The sequence below is a fragment of the Varanus komodoensis genome, unplaced genomic scaffold (genome assembly GCF_004798865.1).
Source record: "Varanus komodoensis strain SLA01 unplaced genomic scaffold, ASM479886v1 scaffold3, whole genome shotgun sequence".
Lineage (NCBI taxonomy): Eukaryota > Metazoa > Chordata > Lepidosauria > Squamata > Varanidae > Varanus > Varanus komodoensis.
Window position 1 is genome coordinate 1,092,606 of NW_025335761.1, and position 18,784 is coordinate 1,111,389.

Genomic DNA, 18,784 nt, shown 5'->3' on the forward strand with positions numbered 1-18,784 from the left:
AGTAATCGCAACTGGTGTGTGTTCCTTCCTAACTCTTTTGTGCCTGAGTATACCTGCATTCGGTTTGTACATCCTTCCTCAGTTGCAAAATAGATATTCTTTTTCAGCTTTTTAGAATTCTATACTGTTTACCCCAGTGTCCCTTAATATTCTAAGTTTTGATCTGGTCAGCCTTTCTCAGCCAGAGGCCATTTGTATGTATGGTTAGCAACTTTCTGTCCTTTATTTTTGCAGACAAAGCTTGGATCTGCTCTTATCTTCCCTTCCCCCTGCCATCAAAAAGCAAACTGAAAGTGGGTGGGATCACAGGACTAGAAAAAGGTGGCTTATGAAAAACAAAACAAACAGATTGTGCTGCTTTTTTCTTCCCATGCTGTAGATTGTGCTCCCAGACACATATATAATTTAATGCTACATTAACAGTATTTTGTTTTCTGATACTGTCCAGATGAATCCATGAACCATCTTCAGTCAAAAGACTTTTTTGTAATGTTTTGTGGTGATATAAGAGAGTTTTCTCTGTGAAGTTAATATCTTTCAGCTTAGCACATTGACAAAGCAATACTGTGGCCATTAGACAGCCATAGGATTTCTCAGATCCTCAGTTACAAGACTGGTAAAGTGCTCTGATCTTGCAGCTGGAGATCCACAGTTGAACCTCCTTTCCTTCTCCTGCAGCAGCCTGGAAAGATATGTGCTGGCTGCATTTCTGAGGTTGTAAGAACCTTGGAGACGTGCTTTTTGGGGATTTTTTTTGAGCGGAGGAGAGGAGACTGATATCATCAAGATATAATTTATCTTGGTCATCATTTGTCTTGGTCTCAGCCTCCTTCCTCCTGAGGTATCACACACAGAAGGCCAAAATTGCTCCTCTCAAGTGCTTTGCAGAATGAGAGGTGTGCAGAGTCATCCTTCACCTCTATACTTCTCTTGCTGTGCACATGATGCCAAAATTCTCCAAGTCCAGAGGGTTACAGACATCCTGATTGGATTGTGTTATTGATGACTTGTTGAGGCTCAGGTGGGTAGGATATTGCTATTTGGAAAGCACAGTCTTTGGCTTCAGGTTGTATGTATGTATAAAGACCTTTAGTACTTACCCTTCAGCTCATGGTCTTTGGCAAGAAGCTAGGGAAAAGGGAAGCAAAAACTGGAGGAAGCAGGAGCTCTTTAAGAAAACCCCTTCCCCAGTTTTGAAACAAATTTTCTTTCTAGTAAGTAATCTTTTCTATTTCCTCTTTGTCCTCAGTACCTATACCTTTCTGCTATATTTATGGAGGGATACTTTTCTTTCATTTTTAGAAATCGGTACAGTCCTCGCTTTTCCGAAGACGATTAGGAATCCGGGCTGCATTTGAAGTTCTTTGCTTTGTGAAAGAAATTTCTGTCAACAAAAATGTGTATGTAAAAGACAGCTGAAATGGCTAATGCCATACTACAGTTTTATAGGTCATACACTTGGGGTTCTAATGGGGATGGAGAAGGTAAATTATTCCTATTTGTGTATTTTGCTTCTGTTTATACAGCTTGCGTGTCCCATCTGAAGCCCTAGCTGAAGTTCTCCAGAAAGTAAAAATGGATTCCTATTGCAAGAAAGCAATCACTGGGGTAACAAGCATTTTAAAATTTGATTAAATATTGTTTTTAGTCTGTAAGGAAGAATGCACATGCTACTATAGGATGTATATGGGTTTTCTTTGTTCATGCATGAACTTGGCCCGTTAACTACCTATTTCTTTTGCCTGTACAGAAGCTTGAGTCGTATCCTCCAGGAGGATTGTCAGCTGCTCAGTTTCAGACACTCTTTGATGAACTTGATAAGCACAAAGTTAAAGAGGTAAGTTTATGGCTATTGTTTATGTAGTCTTTATACTTTTATGTATAGATGAGCAGGGCTGTCAAGGATGTTTTGGAAGACATTCATTCTTCGGGTTGCCATAAGTCAGAGATGACTTGATGGAGCAGACAAGAGAGCTTGTTCCAACACCATCAGTTGCTAGCAATGGGACTCAGCTTGAAGTTGGCACACAGAATGTACTAGCCATAGGAATCAGCTCAAAGCCTGCCTGGTATGGATTGTGACTTTTGAATTGGACTGTGGTTATTTTATGTAGGCTCTCCTCAACACTAGGATCCTTCTTCCTCATTCCAAACCAGAAATGGATCATGTGGTCTGGATGATTCTGTGCACAGAAAAACACATGCAGCTTGATTAAAATGGTACATTTTACATTGTACCTAATTCTTTTTTCAACTTGAGTGCTTAATAAACACAGCATTTCTGAAAAATGAACCCATAGCAAAAACAAGGAAACTTTGCACCTTACAATAAAATAGAGGATTCTCTGATTTTTTGCATTTTTTTATTATGTAATAAGATTTGGGAAATTCACCATCTCACATACTGTTACTTAACAAATCTGGCTGCATAGATGATTAACTCACAATTACTGAAACTGGGGAATTTTCAAAGAATTGCTCACTTAATGTTTATGATAATAGTTCCAAATAATGTAATGTAAGTTTTCCATGTAATACTGTGTAATTTTATTTTTTTATACTATAGTTGCCTTTCAGTTCTGGTTCTTCCTGTGCATTACATTCATTTGGTTTTCATTTCCTCTTCAGTTTTTTTCTCAATGAGTATCATGTTAGGATAATTGTCATTGTTTTAGATAGTTTTAGAGCCAGAGTTTCACTACTTAAAGCAATGCTGGGGGTGAGAATGCATTATAGCTTTACAATGAGATATGTCTGTCAACTTCAATAGTCTGCAACTAATAATAATTAATAATTAAGAGCTCTTAATAATTCATGACAATACTTTGAATTAAAAATACATATCCAACAAAGATGCCCTGAGGCAGCCTTCCCCTACACATGTTGAGTTGCAACTCGTGTATGGAAGTTACAGCCCAAGACGTCTGGAGAACACAAGATTGCAGTAGACTGCCAGAGGGGATTTGAAATTGGACCAGAATGCTTTTCTTAATTGTGGTTTCTAGGTCGTGTTGTCAAGGCTTCTACACATTTTCTTTCCAGCATCCTCCCTGTCCAGATTATCAGTCACCTATTCTGCAGATGGTTCAGCTTGTCTTTGGTCATCGCTACTTTGGGTATTTAGGGAATGCCATTGCTCTTGCAAATGTTTTCTCTGTATGTGTAAGTATACAGTGTTTTAATACCTTTTTGAGCAGGGTTTTTCTATTCAGTTCAGTTTTCGGTACTGTAATCTCTTCTGCCATGACAATAGTGGAAGCTGGTATATACAAAAGGAAGAACATAGGAAACCTCTTGGATTAGACCAAGGTCCCTGCATTCCAGACAATTCCACTGATTTAGTCACCAGTCAGATACTTCTAGGAACTCCACAAGCTGAGCATGAAAAGCCTACCAATCCCAAATTAGGTATCTATTGTGAAACAAAAGTAACTAACTCAAAAAAGAAAGAAAGGGGAAATTCTTTTTTTTTTTTCTTACATGTTTATTCTGCCCTTTTCCCAAGGAGCTCAAGGCTGTTCTCCCTCTGTCCATTTTATTTTAACACTTCTGTGGAATAGGTTAGGCAGTCATTACATGACTGGCCCAGTGTCTGCTAATGCACTGTCGGAATGAAGACTTGAAGTTACATCTTTGTAGGCCTCCATGGACATACTCCACCCCGTAGCCTTTCCCGCTGATAATTGCTTGTGTTCCTGTTGATAATGTCTATAGTTATCACCAGGACCCAGTGGGAAGTGTTTTGGTTTCCCTTGATAGAACAAATGTAAACGGGCAAAATGACACACTTTTATTTTATAACTCTCAACTTATGCCGTGGCAATTTTTGAATAAAAGATGATCAGTTGTCAGAATTTCACTAGTCACTTGACTGGCGTGTGAACCTTACAGTCCAGTAACCTATCACTAATACTTACTAGGCTAGTTAATATTTCATATGGGCAGCTTACTTTTAAATTTTACTTTATATGCTAGGTATAAACTCAAAACCAATTTTGTTTGACTGATTTTATAATGCTGTAGTTTAAATGTTCGATATCGGTTAACCATTGGCCATTTCCTTACCCTCACTAGGTGGTCCTGGTAATAGATGCAGATAAATCACCTGCCCTATGGGATGACTTCTTTTTAGGGGTAAGATCGCTAACACTCTAGCATTTCCTGTATGTCTTCTATTTTAAAAGTTCAATTCTTAATTGTAGTTTGAACTCTAATTTTTCAAGGTTATCAATTGTGTCTTCATCTTTTACTACATTCTGGAAATGTTGCTGAAAATAATAGCTTTGGGATTAAGCCGGTATTTATCATATCCAAGCAACTTATTTGATGGGCTGCTCACTGTAGTTCTGATGGTGAGTATTGCTAAGTTAATTCCATTTTGCTTTTCTGTAATAGAGGTGTCTAGGGACCACTTCCAGCTGGCTTCAGCATTCAGGATAAGAGCTTGCATAAGAGCTTGCCTCTACCTGGGGCTTACTTCTTGGGTTGTACTGCCAAATTGGAAAGTAACTTCTTGGGCAGTATCCAGTGGTGACCACCTGTGAGTGGGCAGCCCTGCCAATTCTGTTGTGCAGCCAGAGCCATTACTTGCATAATGGAGATGTAAGGGAGCTCTACCAGTCTGTTTTAGAAATTAGCATTTCTGTTTGCTGGGGGGTGGCTGGTCCTCAGAAATACTGTATCACAGTTGCATAGGTGGGGAGTGCCACTTGAACAATAGAACTGGTAGGACCGACCTAATGTTTTATTTATATTAGATTAATGGAAGGATATTACTATGTTTGGCCTGTTAAAGCTGGTTGCTCTTCATATCCCTTCCCCACAATATATCATGCTAAGAGTTTGACAGGAGGTTTTATTTCTAACGAGTTTCATCCAGCATTATGTTAGAAGATTTGCCCTTCTTTGTCACATCTCTGTACCACTCCTAATTCACTTCCCCCCACCCCCTGGAGCAAGTTTGGTGGACTGCAAGGGCGGGAAGCATCCATACCACCAGCAGAGTCTTTTCTACTCATGGGCAGACATAATTGGGTACAACTCACAGTGTTTTTTTTCAAAAATATCTAATATATTATTCAATTCTCGCAATAAAGTAATCCAAGTGTGTGTGTGTGTGGGGGGGGGGCAATGAATAAAACTATACAATATTAAACCAAAAATAAACAGGGTAGATTGGGGATGTTCATTTTCATTCGGCCTATTAATGCAGTAATAATTGTCATGGCTACAGTGTTCTCCCTCTTTTTTGTTGTCTTTTCAAAGGTTTTAGAGGTGTCAATATTTGCTGTATACGGATTTCCTCATCCAGGCTGGTATGTGTAAGGAATTATTGCTGCCCAGGAATAGATACTTGCCATGGTGCTCCCGCCACATCAGCCTGCCTCTTGCTAGTGTACTGGGCTGAGTGATCTAGGCTAGGAACTTGTGAGCAGGACCTGCCTCTCATCAGACTCTGAATTAGCTGCGTTTCTGCTGGCGGTGGCAGCTGTTCATTTATAGGCATGTTTAATCACATGGCAATGTGCGAAGGGACACAGTGGCACATCATCCATATTTCACAGGGATCTGAAAGTGCTCTGCATGTATAGTGGAAAATCATTCCAATGAAAAGAACAAGCCTAGAGCTTCAGTTTTAATAAAAGGTTACTTGCAAACCCGTTAAAAGAGTTGCAGAGGAGGGTTGCAGGCATGCCACAACATATTTCAGCAGGATTGCAAATAGTGGGATTTTCCCTACTTCCAGTCATACGGAATCAGTTTTCCCAAACCTGGTGCTCTATAGATGATCTGACTTCATTTCCCATCAGCGTAGCCTTCCTGGCCAACAGCCGGGAATGCAGGATGTTGTAGTCAAAACCATCCAGAGAGCATCAGCTGTCTTGAAAGAATTGCAGAAATATGGCCTGACTTTAAAACAGTTGAGGGCTGGGTGTCATAAATATTGTAGGAAATCTTGTGGTCTTATGTTCCTTTTCCCGAAAATAACATATACATCTTGCATGACTCAGATGATGACTTTCATTGTCAAGGAAAACTAACATTTTATATTGCTAGTTCCTTCTCCTGATTTTTACTTCAATAGTCACTTTGTCTTTTCCTAGGAGACCTGAAATGTTGGGATTGTTGTCATTGTGGGACATGGTCCGTCTGGCAAACATGCTGATTGTGTTCAGATTTTTGAGGATTATCCCCAACATAAAGGTACTTCTTTTCTGCTATGTAGATTATTATCCTCCAACCCCTTTCTCTTAAGCATATGAAAAGTCCCCATATTTTTCATCTTGTTTTTTCAGTTTATGTCTTTAGTTGCCAGTACGCTGCTGCATCTGGTAAAAAATATAAGAATCTTTGCAGGGATCTTGGTGGTAAGTCAGAACCTTGCCTACTTGAATATTCTATTGTGTTAGAAATAGTATTATCAAATAATATTTGCAATATCTGAATCCAAGAAACTTCACTTTTAGAACACTTCTTATATCATTGAAGAGAGGACAGATCTTGCCTTGGGCTGGAGTCCTGCAAAACTGTGTGGTGAGCCAGTGTGGTGTAGTGGTTAAGAGCATGGGACTGGGACTCAGGTGATCTGGATTCTAGTCCCTGCTCTGCCATGGAGCCAACTGGGTGACTTTGGGCCAGTCACAGACTCTCAGCCCAACTTACCTCACAGGGTTGTTGTTGTGGGGATAAGATGGAGGAGGAGAATGATGTAAGCTGCCTTGAGCCCTTTGTAGGGAAAAGGCAGGATATAAATTGAAAAAAAACCCCCAAAACTGTCTTTCCCGTTTGAAAATTAACATGATAGATGGATTTCTGTTCAACTTTTATAATGCTTCTTAAAGGACGTTTATTGTACAATTATAGGATCAGTTCATTGTTTGAAGAGCTTTAAATAAAATAATGTAGAAGCTATTTTGAGTTTTAAATAGTGAAGCTCCACCTATTGGCAGATTTAGGAATTGCAAAGTAAATAAATTTAGTGCAGTGAAAATCATATTCAGCCTAGTTTGGCAGATAATTCATGGAACTTTTCTATAACTGATAATTTTCCCAGGCAAATTGAGATGCTTATCTTCTCTTAAGAAAGGCCAAGAATGACAAATGAACAGGGGTTTTTTGGTGTGGTTTTATGACTTCTAAAACAAAAGATCTCTTGATTAGTATTTGTATATGCTGTATGTTAGGAACAGTCTAAGTAAAATGACATTGTTAGATTCTTTAGCCCACAGTCTAGTTTTTGTAGACATGACATGAATAGATAACATATGGAGCAGTTCCTACGAATTTGTGGCTTAGCTGTCTTCAGTGCTTCTGAAGTATTTAAACTGCCTGAAATACCAAAGTTAACCAATATTGGGGGTTCTGGAAAACTTGATCTTGACTATGTAATGAATGTTGGTTTTGCTAGACTTGCATCAGACTTAATTGGCTGCAGAATGTAATAAATGCCATATGGTCTTTCTCCAGGTGGCTTTCTATGCATTTGCCATAGTTGGCATGGAGTTGTTTAGGGGCACCATTCCTTCCCCAGGCAATAGCAGGTAAGGCTGCTTTTACAACATCACTGGACCATTCTCAGTGGATTTGGGACACAGGCAGATTTCTCCGACCAGGTGCCCTCCAATTGGTCAGTAACTCAGGGAGTTGTAGTCCAAAGGCATCAGGTTGGAAAAGGGTGGACTAAGGGCAGCAACTGCGATTGTCCTTTGCTCTGTACATGCTCTGGCATATGAATATTAAGGAGTAAGGATACATTTTCTTCCGTCTTGATTTGACACCAGCCTATTGCCTACTCTTTCCTGCTCTTCTCCTCACCTCATAAGCTCACACGTGTGAATAATCCATTTGGGGGTGGGAATCTGTTGGATTCCCTGGACATGGCTCCCCAGACTGCAGTCCACTTTGCTGTGGCCCAGAGTCTGAGTTCTTGGCAAGGGCCTCCAATTGAGTTCCATGCACTGTATAGTCAGCTACCCTTTCCCCCGGCCACCAGCCACAAGCAGGGAAGAAGGGTCACAAGGAAGGGTGCCCATTTGGAGTGCCTATTTCCCGTGCACACCACCATCACCACCACCAGCAGCAAGTGGGGAAGAAGGTTGGTTGCCGGGAATGGCAGCTGGCATGCCTGCTCCCAGTGCTCCTCTTTCCCATGCACATGTTGCCACGACTGCTGCTGGCAGTAGCAAGTAAAAAAATGGTTGGTTGTTGGGAAGAGTGTCTGGCATGGCCACTCACAGTGCCACTTTCCACGTCGTGCAGCTGCTCCTGATGGGGAAGGCTGCCAGCCTGCAAGCATTCACAGACATCCTCTTGGCTCGGCTTGCTTTGGAGGACTAGGCTGAATATGGGAGGAAGTCTGCAAATGCTAGAGGAACAGATTCTGAAAGAGTTCATCTCGGCTCTACTCACCAGCCACCTTTAATGGTTCATGTCCTGCCGTGACCTTCTGCCAATTCTAGCCTGACTCATTGGAGAAGGAGAAGGGGTTGGGCACCTGTGGTGGCTTGCGCACTGACACCACTTGGTGATGGGAAGGTAGGAAGAGATGGAGGTAGCTTGCATGTTCAGCTGTTGCTGGCACTAGGCTGTAAGTATTGTTTGCTTCCAAGCTTAAGAGCGGTCCAGAGGTTAAGAATCCAGCTTCTGTGTGATGTTGTACTTCAGAAAGGACCTCTGAAGTGTCATGTGCCATGGATGAGCATGAGAAGGACAGCAAAGTAGAACTGCTGCCTTCCTCTTGTGCTCACTTCCAAAGATCAGCATGGCATCTGGGGAAGACTTCAGGCAAACATAATTTTGGCTGGCTAGCCATGCAACCCAAAATTCACGCATCCTTCTGCCATTTGAACTTTCTTTGAAAACTTTCAGAGTTGACTTAGGGAGCATCCTCTGTTGGCAAAAAAAGTTACAATTGGGCTTAAATGTGCTTGGAAGCAAAGCCATCCACTCTGCAAATTTGTGGAGGTTGGCTCTGGTTGCACCATGATGAATTTCCAGAAGGATAGCTGTGTAAGTCTCTACAAACAAAAGCGACAAAGAGTTCTTTGGCACTTTAACCATTTGAAACATTTATTCTGGCATGAGGTTTTGTGGACACTGTCTTCATGATCAGAGTCAAGGTGTTGATTATGACCTATAAAGCCCTAAACGGCTTGGGTCCTGGCTACCTGAACGAGCGCTTACGTCCGTATATGCCCGACCACCCCTTGAGATCTGCGGGAGAGTCCCTTCTCCGGGAACCCTCCATGAAAGAAATTAGGAGAGTAAGTACTCGGAGGAGGGCTTTCTCTGTGGTGGCGCCCAGCCTATGGAATTCACTCCCCAAAGAGGTCCGCCTGGCTCCGTCGTTACTGGTTTTTCGGCGCCAGGTAAAGACCTTTTATTTAAACATCATTTTAATTGTTAAAATATATGATCTGGCCAGGGCAACTTCTTCTTCCTTCTCTTTTCTCCTCCTATATTATTTATTTACTTATTTTATACTGATAATTTTAATTTTATATTATTATGTTTGTAACTCAGTGTATTTTTTGTATTTTTGTATTTAATGGTAATTTATTATGTTCTATTGTGTTTCAATGTATTTTATTGTGTTGTAAGCCACCCCGAGGCTTTGGCAAGGGGCGGCATAGAAATGTAATAATAATAATAATAATAATAATAATAATAATAATAATAATAATAAATATTAAACCTTGAACTAATAGATTTGTGTGCGTATGCTGGGGGTGCATGGGTGCAGGTGAAATGTAAATTGAATTGTCAGAGGGAATTGAAATGCAGAAGTCAAGAATGGCCAACATAATGAAGATACACTTAGGCTGAGGCATTCTTATATTTGATGGTGACTTCTTCGTGGCTGAGCAGTGTCAGAGAAACATGCTTTGGCTATGAGCCTTAAATGGTCCCTGGTGCCAAGTTTAAATTCTTTCTTACATAGCAGCATCAACTTCTTGCAGTCTAAACTCTTGCTTCCTTGGAAGCACATGAATGTTTGTTCTCTTATTATATGTTTTTAACTGGAAACGTCTTGTAGCTTATCCAGCTCCCTGATCATATGCTATGGAAGATCTCTTGGTCCCCAAGCTGCAAAGTTGCTTGCTATTTTCCTCTTAATTTTAAGGGGATCTGAAATAGTTCTTATACCAAAAGATTCAAGTCCCACAACTATGTCTTCTTGGTACAACAGAGCATTGATTACAAATAGGCTGCATTTGAAAATGTCCTGGAAACGTCAGTCAGTCTAAATTAGGGCAGTGGGATTGTTGGTGGGGTCCCTGCACTACCATCTCTGCGTGTCTGGGTCCAATTGAAAGCCCTGGCATCAACATTCAAAGCCTTTAATAGCTTGGGGCCAACTAACCTGAAGAATCTTCTCTTCTCATATATGCTTGCCCAGACTTTAAGATTTTTCTCAGTGGTCCTTCTCCAGGAGCCCCTGCCAAAGGAAGTGATGTGTCTGGCTGCTGAGAAGGGGACCTTTTCTGTTGTGGCCACCCGTTGGGAATGAGCTTCCAAGAAAGTGCTCTTTCCATTGCAAGCCAAGGACCTTATTTTCCCAGGCATTATCTTCCAGTTTCTGTTGTTTTAAATCTTAAACTTTAACTCTTTGCATTGCTTGCTAGGTTTTAGTTTGGGTTTTGCTTCTATTTTGTATTGTTGTTTTAAACTTCAAATTTTGCAGTACTTTAAGGTTTTAATTGTTGTGAACAGCCCATAGAGATCTGACTGTTGAGCAATATAGAAATGTAATAAATAAAAATATTTAGATACCTTTACATTTATCATTCCCTTTATAGTCTTGTCAACACAACCGCTGGCAATGCCACTTTCCAGTGTGGCACATATGAACAGCTTCAGTATTGGCCAAACAACTTTGATGACTTTGCTGTAAGTGTGTTTCTCCTGGTGCTTGTAGTGATTATCAGTTCATTGCTTTAACTGCTTTCAGTTTTAAGCAATGAAACCTCAATATAATGTCCACTTAACCTCTTTGTTCTTCCTTGTGTCAGGCAGCACTGGTGACCCTGTGGGACGTGATGGTTGTGAACAACTGGCAGGTTTTCTTGGATGCGTATTCCAGATACTCATCTCCGTAAGTGCTTGGCTGAAGTTGAGCATTGGGCATATATTCAGTCATCTGCTTTGAGTCATGATTTTCTCAAAGGTATTTAGTATGCATTGTTAGTAAGGAGGAGCATGATAGTGATGGATGCATCTGAAGAAAATAGCTCACATCTTACTAGAACCTGGGCTCATCCAATGAAGTGGGATGGAGATTCAGGTCAGATGCCAGGAAGCATGTCTTCACATTGCACTTAATCTAACTGTGGAGTTTCCTACTAGAGCTTGTAGTGATGGCCAACTACTTGGGCAGTTTTAAGGGAATTAGAGAAATTAATGGAAGATATCAATGCTTACTAGTCACGATGACTATATATTATGTCCAAGTCTCTGCTTGCCGGTTGCTGCAGAACATAAAACGTGTGGGTGTTATTGCAGTTAAATTCTGTCTGTGAGTTCCCCATCGTAATTTCGTTGGCGACTGCAGGAATAGAATGCCTGACCAGATATGCCTTTGATCTGATCCAGTATGTATCTTCTTATGTTAAGAGGCTACCCTCTTGAACATACACAATATAGCCATTACTTGGATCTGGTTTCAGTAGGAATCAGAACACAGGCTCCTTTGTGAGATATGGAACAAATGAAAAGAGAAAGATGCAGTCTTTACATTAGCAGGTCTGGAAGTTGAGGGTAAACTTACTGCTGGAGGGAAAGGACTTGAATCTGGCTCGTGTTTCATATCAGAGCAGAATTGCATGCTCAAATTAATGTAGATGCACTAGAGGCAGAAGTGGCAAAAGAAGGAACTCATGAAATTCTGCAGTATTTCGTACTTCATGGAATTCTGGGGTTGGAATCTGTCCTGATTATGGATCTTAGAATATGGTGTGGAATTTCCACTTCTGAAATTATACTGCTAATAAATATGAATGAACCTCGCATCTATGCACATGAACACAGACATGTTAACAGCCACTACTTTATTTCTTCCACCACTTTTTTTTTCTTTTTCAGATGGTCAAAATTGTACTTTGTCATCTGGTGGCTGATTTCCTCTGTCATTTGGGTCAATCTGTTTGTTGCCTTACTTCTGGAGGTAACACTTGGCTTGCCATTCAAAGCAAAAACATTTACATCTTGTTCTATTCAAATGGGTTGAATATGAGGGCACAGATTTTACATGTTGGCTGCATATGCAGCCACATTATTGCTGTATCTTAAAACATATCAAACTGACCTTTTGGAGGGTTGAACCTCTTTGAGCCTGAGGACTGAAGTTGATTGTCACAGAATTTCCAATTTCAGAGAATTCTAAGAGTTTCACAGGTGGAATGGGGTAAAGTTAGAAGTGGTGGACTAAAAGACCTACACATTTTAGCTTAAAGTTCTTACTACCCATCAGTAAGTCTCTGGTGATACATTTCAGTGCCAAAGCCAAGAAACCACAAAATTCTTTGCAGGTGGGGTGAAGGATATTGACCAGGGAAGGGGACCTAGCTTTCTAGGGAATCCCAGGCTGGGACCTCAATGAGCTTGCTTTGACGAGTAGGCCTGAGGTTCAGCATTGGTGGCTGCACTTAATATATATCCTCCATTTCAGACAACTCTTTACTGTGGTGCAAAGTCCAAACCTGGACACCACTGCAAATTCCTTAAAGAACCAGAGTATAAGGAGGAAGCAGTGTCTTCTCGTATATTTTTCATGTCTTCCTCAACAGCAGACTGTTAGCTGTGGAAAGGCAGCTGGCTAGATGAGGAGTACCACTACTAAATGACATTGTGATGATTCTCAAGAGTCTTGTGTGTGCCTTTTGATGCCCTTGCCTAACAACATCAGTGGGACTTGGAGCTGGTTCAGATGGTTCTCTGACTCACTGAAATAGGAAGGCCACTTGTGGGATCAGAGAAGATTATTTATGCTCATGTAGCAGTTTCCATTGCAGAGCGGAGAATGGATTTCTGTCCTTGGTGCACTACATGCATGGAACTTGCCACTGGAATTTCCATCATAGTCTTATCCGATGATGTGCTGCAGTGCATCTGTGAAGGTTGCTTGCCTGAACAGATGTTTTGTTTTGTAAGGAGAAGGAAATATAGCACAGAGACCCACTGAAAGTGACATTCTTCTCTTCTCTTGCATTGCAGAATTTTATTCATAAATGGGATCGCCGGTGCCAACGACCACCTCTCTCAGAAGTGGAATACCAGATGACGATGGAACTCCTGTTCCAGTAAGTCTGCCTGTGTGGAAGGCAAACAATTTTGGGGATACTTAATCTTATTTTAAGAAAAGACACTTACTGAAGTCTAGTTGAACAGCTGTTAACACTAGAATTGTCTTTGCTCATAAAACTTGTGCTCCAATTTATCTTGGCATGACTTTTAATTTTATTAAGGGTCACACCACTTAGTTGGATAACCTAATATCCCCAAATATCAGCTGATCTTTTCTAGAGCTATATTGGATTGGTGTGGGTGGGTGGATTTACTACAGTAAACAGCTTTGTTCTCTTAGTAATGGGGTAGTGGAAACTTTGTGTGTATGTGTGCATATTTTCTGTAACAATGAACAAAATTTATTACCCTTTCCTATTTAGTAAAATAGCTAGGAAGGACTTTTGATTAGTATTTCTATGTTCATTAGTTCCAAAAAGCAGAAATAGTGGCTACACTTTTTGACTGTAAAGATTCATAAAAGAGTTTGTCAGCTTAAAACTATTGGACCCTGTGTGTCCCAATTTTTATCTTCTTTCTTTTCATTTTGCACATGTATTTCTTTCTTAATCTCTTTTAATGAACGTGTACTTAAATTTTAAACTCTTACATCAAAGATTGTATGTGCTTTGATTAGGGGCAGGATCAGCCCTGTCGGACTCCATCCCTCCAAGGATTCACAGTGCTTGACTGGTCTTCCAAAGAGAGCCAGGCCAAGAGGAAGACCACAAGTGCGCACCGAGTCCTGGTTGCACAACTGGCAACCTTCTTTCCCATCAACACCCGGAAAGGCAGCTGTAGCTGGTGCGAAAGGCAGAGGCTGCTGTTGCAGCAATTGAGGAGCGGGCTGCTTTCTTGGCAGGCATCTTGTGACTGAGCACCCTTCTCCAGAGCAAGGAACAGCTGGCGTTTGAACAACTGCTCTGGCATGTGAGCAGAAGCTGCTGGCTGTGGGCACCCTGTGACCCGTGCTCTGTGGCTCGCCTCCTTTGGTGTGAGGAGAGGCTACCTCTGGCATGTGAGTGGGTGCTGCTTGGGCAACATGTGAGGTTCGAGTGAGTGCCCCATGAACACTGGGCATGCTCAGCAGGAACTCAGACCCTGGACCTCACAACGCGGACTGGAGTCTGGGGAGCTGAGCCCAGGGAATCTGATGGATTCCTGACCTGGACAGATTCCTCACATATCCCCAGTTTTGATGCTCTGCTTTGTCCTTTCATGGGTCTGTGATGTTTGCATTGCAGAGACACAAAATTATTGGGCAATATTTATTTATTTATTTATTTAAAACTTTTGTATGCTATCACCACATGCCTCGGCATCTCGGGACGGCTCACAGCACATACAATTAAAAACAATAACAAATTCCATAAAAGATTATATAAAAACAAAAATCAAAAACAAAAAGAGTGACTGTTAGCTCACTCTTTGGATATTTTATTACTAATAATAAAATATTAGTTTTTAAAATAGCAATTAAATAAAAAGGTTTTAACCTGGGGCCGAAAAGAATATAAACTCGGTGCTAGGCCCTCCTCTCCAGGGAGCACATTCTATAATCTGGACACCAGCACAGAGAAGGCCCTGCTCTGGGTAGAAGTTCTTTTTATCTCCTGGCTCCTGGAGCAGAACCTCTCCTGCAGGTCTTAAGGAGTGTGAGGGCATGTAAGGGAAGAGGTGCTCCTTCAGGTATCCTGGTCCCGAGCTGTTCAGGGCTTTATAGGTAAAAACCAGCACCTTGAATTGGGCCCAGACTTCAACTGGAAGCCAGTGTATCTGGTAGAGGACTGGCGTTATATGAGAATATCCAGTGGGGTGCTTGCCTCCCCCTTGATTCTTTTGTACCCCATCAATTTCCTTCTGCATGTGGCACAGCATCCTTATGGAAAAGAGATTAAGCACTTAACAGAGGCAGCTGGAAGTGAGTGAAACTCTTGTTTCTTGAACTCACATAAAGGAGCTCTGCTTATCTGTCCCAATGCAGAACGGAGCATTTCCCCCCATTTCAGGGCTTACTGTAGGAAGAGTTAAACCTCCATTGTGCAAATGGTGGGTCCCACTTGTGCCACAGAATCGAGAGGACCCACCTCTTCTGCAAACTGAATGAGTGAGCAAACAGAACTAGCCAGAAGTGCCTTTTGCACACTGCCTGTTTTACCTGAACAGCTAGAAGCTGATACCATCCCAGGAGAAACAACTCTAAATATCTAATACAAACAGTACCATATCGTAGATGAACTTGTCCTATTTTTCTTAATTGCAATAGAGCGGGAAAAGGTAAAGGTAAAAGGTAAAGTTTTCCCCTTGACATTAAGTCCAGTCATGGCGGTGCTCATCTCCATTTCCTAGCTGAGGGAGCCAGCATTTGTCCGCAGACAGTCTCCATGGTCATGCGGCCGGCATGACTAAACACCAAAGCGCATGGAACGCTGTTACCGTCCCACCAAAGTGGTACCTTTTTATCTACTTGCATTTGCATGCTTTCGAACTGCAAGGTTGGCAGGAGCTGGGACAGAGCAACAGGAACTCACCCCGTTGTGCAGATTCGAACCAGTGACCTTTTGATCAACCAGCCCAGCAGCACAGCAGTTTAAACCACTGCGCCACCTGCAGTCCCAATAGAGCAGGTAGAAGGTCCTTTTAAAAATAGCATCACTTTGTACTCCTTGCAGCGATATTTTGGGATAGCCACAAAATTTCATGAATCAAGTATACTTTGGATATCAACTAACACATTGTCTGACAGTATAAATATTTGTAATATTGATGTGACTACAGGAGTTGTGTCTGGTGCAGATAAAGGTCTGCAAAATCTCCTTTGAGACAGGGACTGCACCACTTCGTAATGGTTAATGCTTTTTTTCCCCCTGTAGGGATGTTTTGGAAGAACCTACAGAGGAAGAGTTGATTGCCGAACTTCAGCAGCATCCACATATGCACCTACATAGATGACCCATAGCTGGAAACAGCAACATACCTGGCCATACCTGCATGCAGGTTTTATAGCCTAAAGAAAGACATGGGACATGTTGTCACTTTTGAACGTTGCCTGTTAACACAGGGTATTTAAAGATTGCTATGTGTTCATTTAAAAGTTTTTAAAAAGAAAATTTGACATCATGTTAAGTTGACTTTTATGGAAATGAGCTGGAGTTGTCACTTCAAAATCTGACCAATGATGTCGCAGAGCAATGAACAATTTTTAATAAAGGGAAATCTATCAATGAACTTGCACTTTACAATGGAAACTGTGGAAGTTGTATAATTATGCTTCTGGCTTGTGGCTAACATTAAAAACTAAACAGACAAAAAGCAAACCCTGTAAATAGATGAAGTTCCCTTTCTGGTATTTTTCTGTTGTTTGCTGTGCTAAAGGCAGTGCCTTAATATTAGGGAAATGATCTGGTAAGTGCCTGACCTCAAATAAGAGAAAGTTTAATGCTAAATTTGGGGACTGAAATAAGAGACTGTTACCTGACAATTGTTAAAAACATAGTTTGTTCCAGAGTGACAAGTCTATATTAGAAGGAACAAGAGCACAGTGTGGTTCATAACATTGGTCCAAGCTTTCCCAGTACTTGTGGTCATGTGTGTGTGTCTGTGCAATAAACTACAAGGTATGAATAGGAGCAAAGGCTCTCCCCTACCCTGCAGCATGTTACTGTACACTAAGCACAAAAAGTCCAGTTCAGATCAAGGAGGGTGTGTGGGGGGAAGGGGAAGGAACAGGGGGTTTGCATACTTTGCTTCCCCCCCCCCCCCGCAAGCTGGTTGAGCCAAATCAGCCCCTGCCCTGCAGTTTACATTGGCCAAATTTACTTCATTGATAAAGAATCGCTGTTTGGCAATAGACATTTTACTATAGAGAATAAAAGAGAACTATATTTGAAGTAACATGTAGCTTTGCCTTGTTGACCTGGTTTGTGTACAATAACGGGTCATTTTGGGTTAATTTCCCTGTGGGTTTGTCACCATGGTGCTGGCCACCATTTTGAAAATGCAGGCAGTGGTAGGACAGGCTTCTTTGCTTGTTGTTACGTGCAAACCTGGCCAAGAGGAGTTGTTGAGGTGAGGAAGAAACCACCCAGAAGCCATGACCTACCTGTTTAAGGTTATGGGTGGTTTCTTAAAATGTGGGATCTTGATGATGTTTCAAGCTGTGCCAGTCCAGAACTGTAATGGTCACCTTTATGAAGACTAATTCTTAAAATCATGATAGGAGAATCTGAAGTTAGCAGATTAGACTAATGCAAAACCAGTTCCATTTTACATTTTAAAAATAAAAATTCAAAATGATGTGCCATCAAATAATAACAGAATGGCAGCAATAAAACCCCAGGCATTTTACTAGTAGGATAACATTTATTTTGTATAGGCCATTTCAGTACAGACTCTGTTGTGCAGGAATGATCTGGTTCCTGGTGTACAAAAGACCTAGGTATTCAAGCTATCCCTAAAAATACAGCCATGATTTGAGCACTAAGAATAGTTCATTACTTGGATGAACACAATAAAGACAGCAGTAGTTTGATTCTAATTGCCTTTTTATTGTCCAAAAATCCATACCATTCTTTATCTGAATATTTAACTATTCTTTATAAATACTATGAACATTCTTATGTACCCTTAATATCAGTTGGGTCTCCAACTGTATCCCCATTGTCTCATTTCATCTACATATTTTGTGTTTGTTACGGAGTCATTTGGCAAGTACAGTATTGTCCAGTTACTGGTGCAATATAAATAAAATTTTCTCATGCTCTGGAATATTTTTATATAGAGAAGCCACTAAAGTAGTATATATTTTATGAATTTTTATGCACTGAATGTGCTCCAGAAATGTCTTGTAAGATGGGTCAGTACACATCATAATTTAAAAGCACAAACATTTGTATGTAATTAATGTTAATGCAGTAAAATATTTTTGAGACGCCTGGGGTCCTTTCATTTGTCTTGTGTCTCTGCTCATTTTAAACAAAGTACAGGCAGTTTCCAGGCTGTGAATGTCTGAATTATGAACAAACAATACTTACAAATTAACTGCCAGAAAGCCTATTAATTTAAGAATCTGAGTTAAAGACAAATGGCTTGTACCTTTGAGAGTTTTGCAACCTACTGCAGAATATCATCATCACCATAGAAAGAGAGGAAATGAAAAGGTAGAGAAATATGCCTTGCCTTGCTCATCTGGTGAGGGAATTTTCTCTAGCATTTCCTTGCTGCAAAGAAAAGGCCCTGGTAAGTTTGGGGTGGGGATAGGGCTAGAGATATTTGCAGTTTTTCCACTTTTATGGGGGTCCATTGCTCCTAATCCCAATAGCTCTGGAGGGCCAACTGTACACGGAAGTGGTTTATATGCATTCTATATGCATGTTCTGACTTACATACAATTTTAACTTGTAGATGTTCTCAAGAAAGGAACATGTTTGTAATCTGGGGACTGCCTGTATGCCTGAAATCTTTTTTGTTTTTTTTTTAAAGCAAAACAACTATAATAAACAGA

At 40.9% G+C, this 18,784-nt stretch overlaps 1 protein-coding gene across 2 annotated transcripts in view; it reads left to right on the forward strand.

Annotated features, from left to right (window-relative positions):
* The window catches only part of TPCN2 (two pore segment channel 2), a 42,323-nt gene extending 24,111 nt beyond the window's left edge, over positions 1 to 18,212 (forward strand). For both annotated transcript variants that reach the window (XM_044436592.1, XM_044436593.1), the window contains exons 11-25: positions 1,303 to 1,400; positions 1,527 to 1,608; positions 1,751 to 1,837; positions 3,043 to 3,162; positions 4,075 to 4,134; positions 4,224 to 4,352; positions 5,266 to 5,315; positions 6,105 to 6,204; positions 6,297 to 6,368; positions 7,468 to 7,541; positions 10,800 to 10,890; positions 11,013 to 11,095; positions 12,082 to 12,163; positions 13,213 to 13,298; positions 16,155 to 18,212. In XM_044436592.1, coding sequence (XP_044292527.1) covers positions 1,303 to 1,400; positions 1,527 to 1,608; positions 1,751 to 1,837; positions 3,043 to 3,162; positions 4,075 to 4,134; positions 4,224 to 4,352; positions 5,266 to 5,315; positions 6,105 to 6,204; positions 6,297 to 6,368; positions 7,468 to 7,541; positions 10,800 to 10,890; positions 11,013 to 11,095; positions 12,082 to 12,163; positions 13,213 to 13,298; positions 16,155 to 16,233 — 1,293 coding nt within the window. In that variant the 3' untranslated portion in view covers positions 16,234 to 18,212. The remainder of the gene's footprint in view (positions 1 to 1,302; positions 1,401 to 1,526; positions 1,609 to 1,750; positions 1,838 to 3,042; positions 3,163 to 4,074; positions 4,135 to 4,223; positions 4,353 to 5,265; positions 5,316 to 6,104; positions 6,205 to 6,296; positions 6,369 to 7,467; positions 7,542 to 10,799; positions 10,891 to 11,012; positions 11,096 to 12,081; positions 12,164 to 13,212; positions 13,299 to 16,154) is intronic.
* Positions 18,213 to 18,784: the final 572 nt, after the last annotated feature.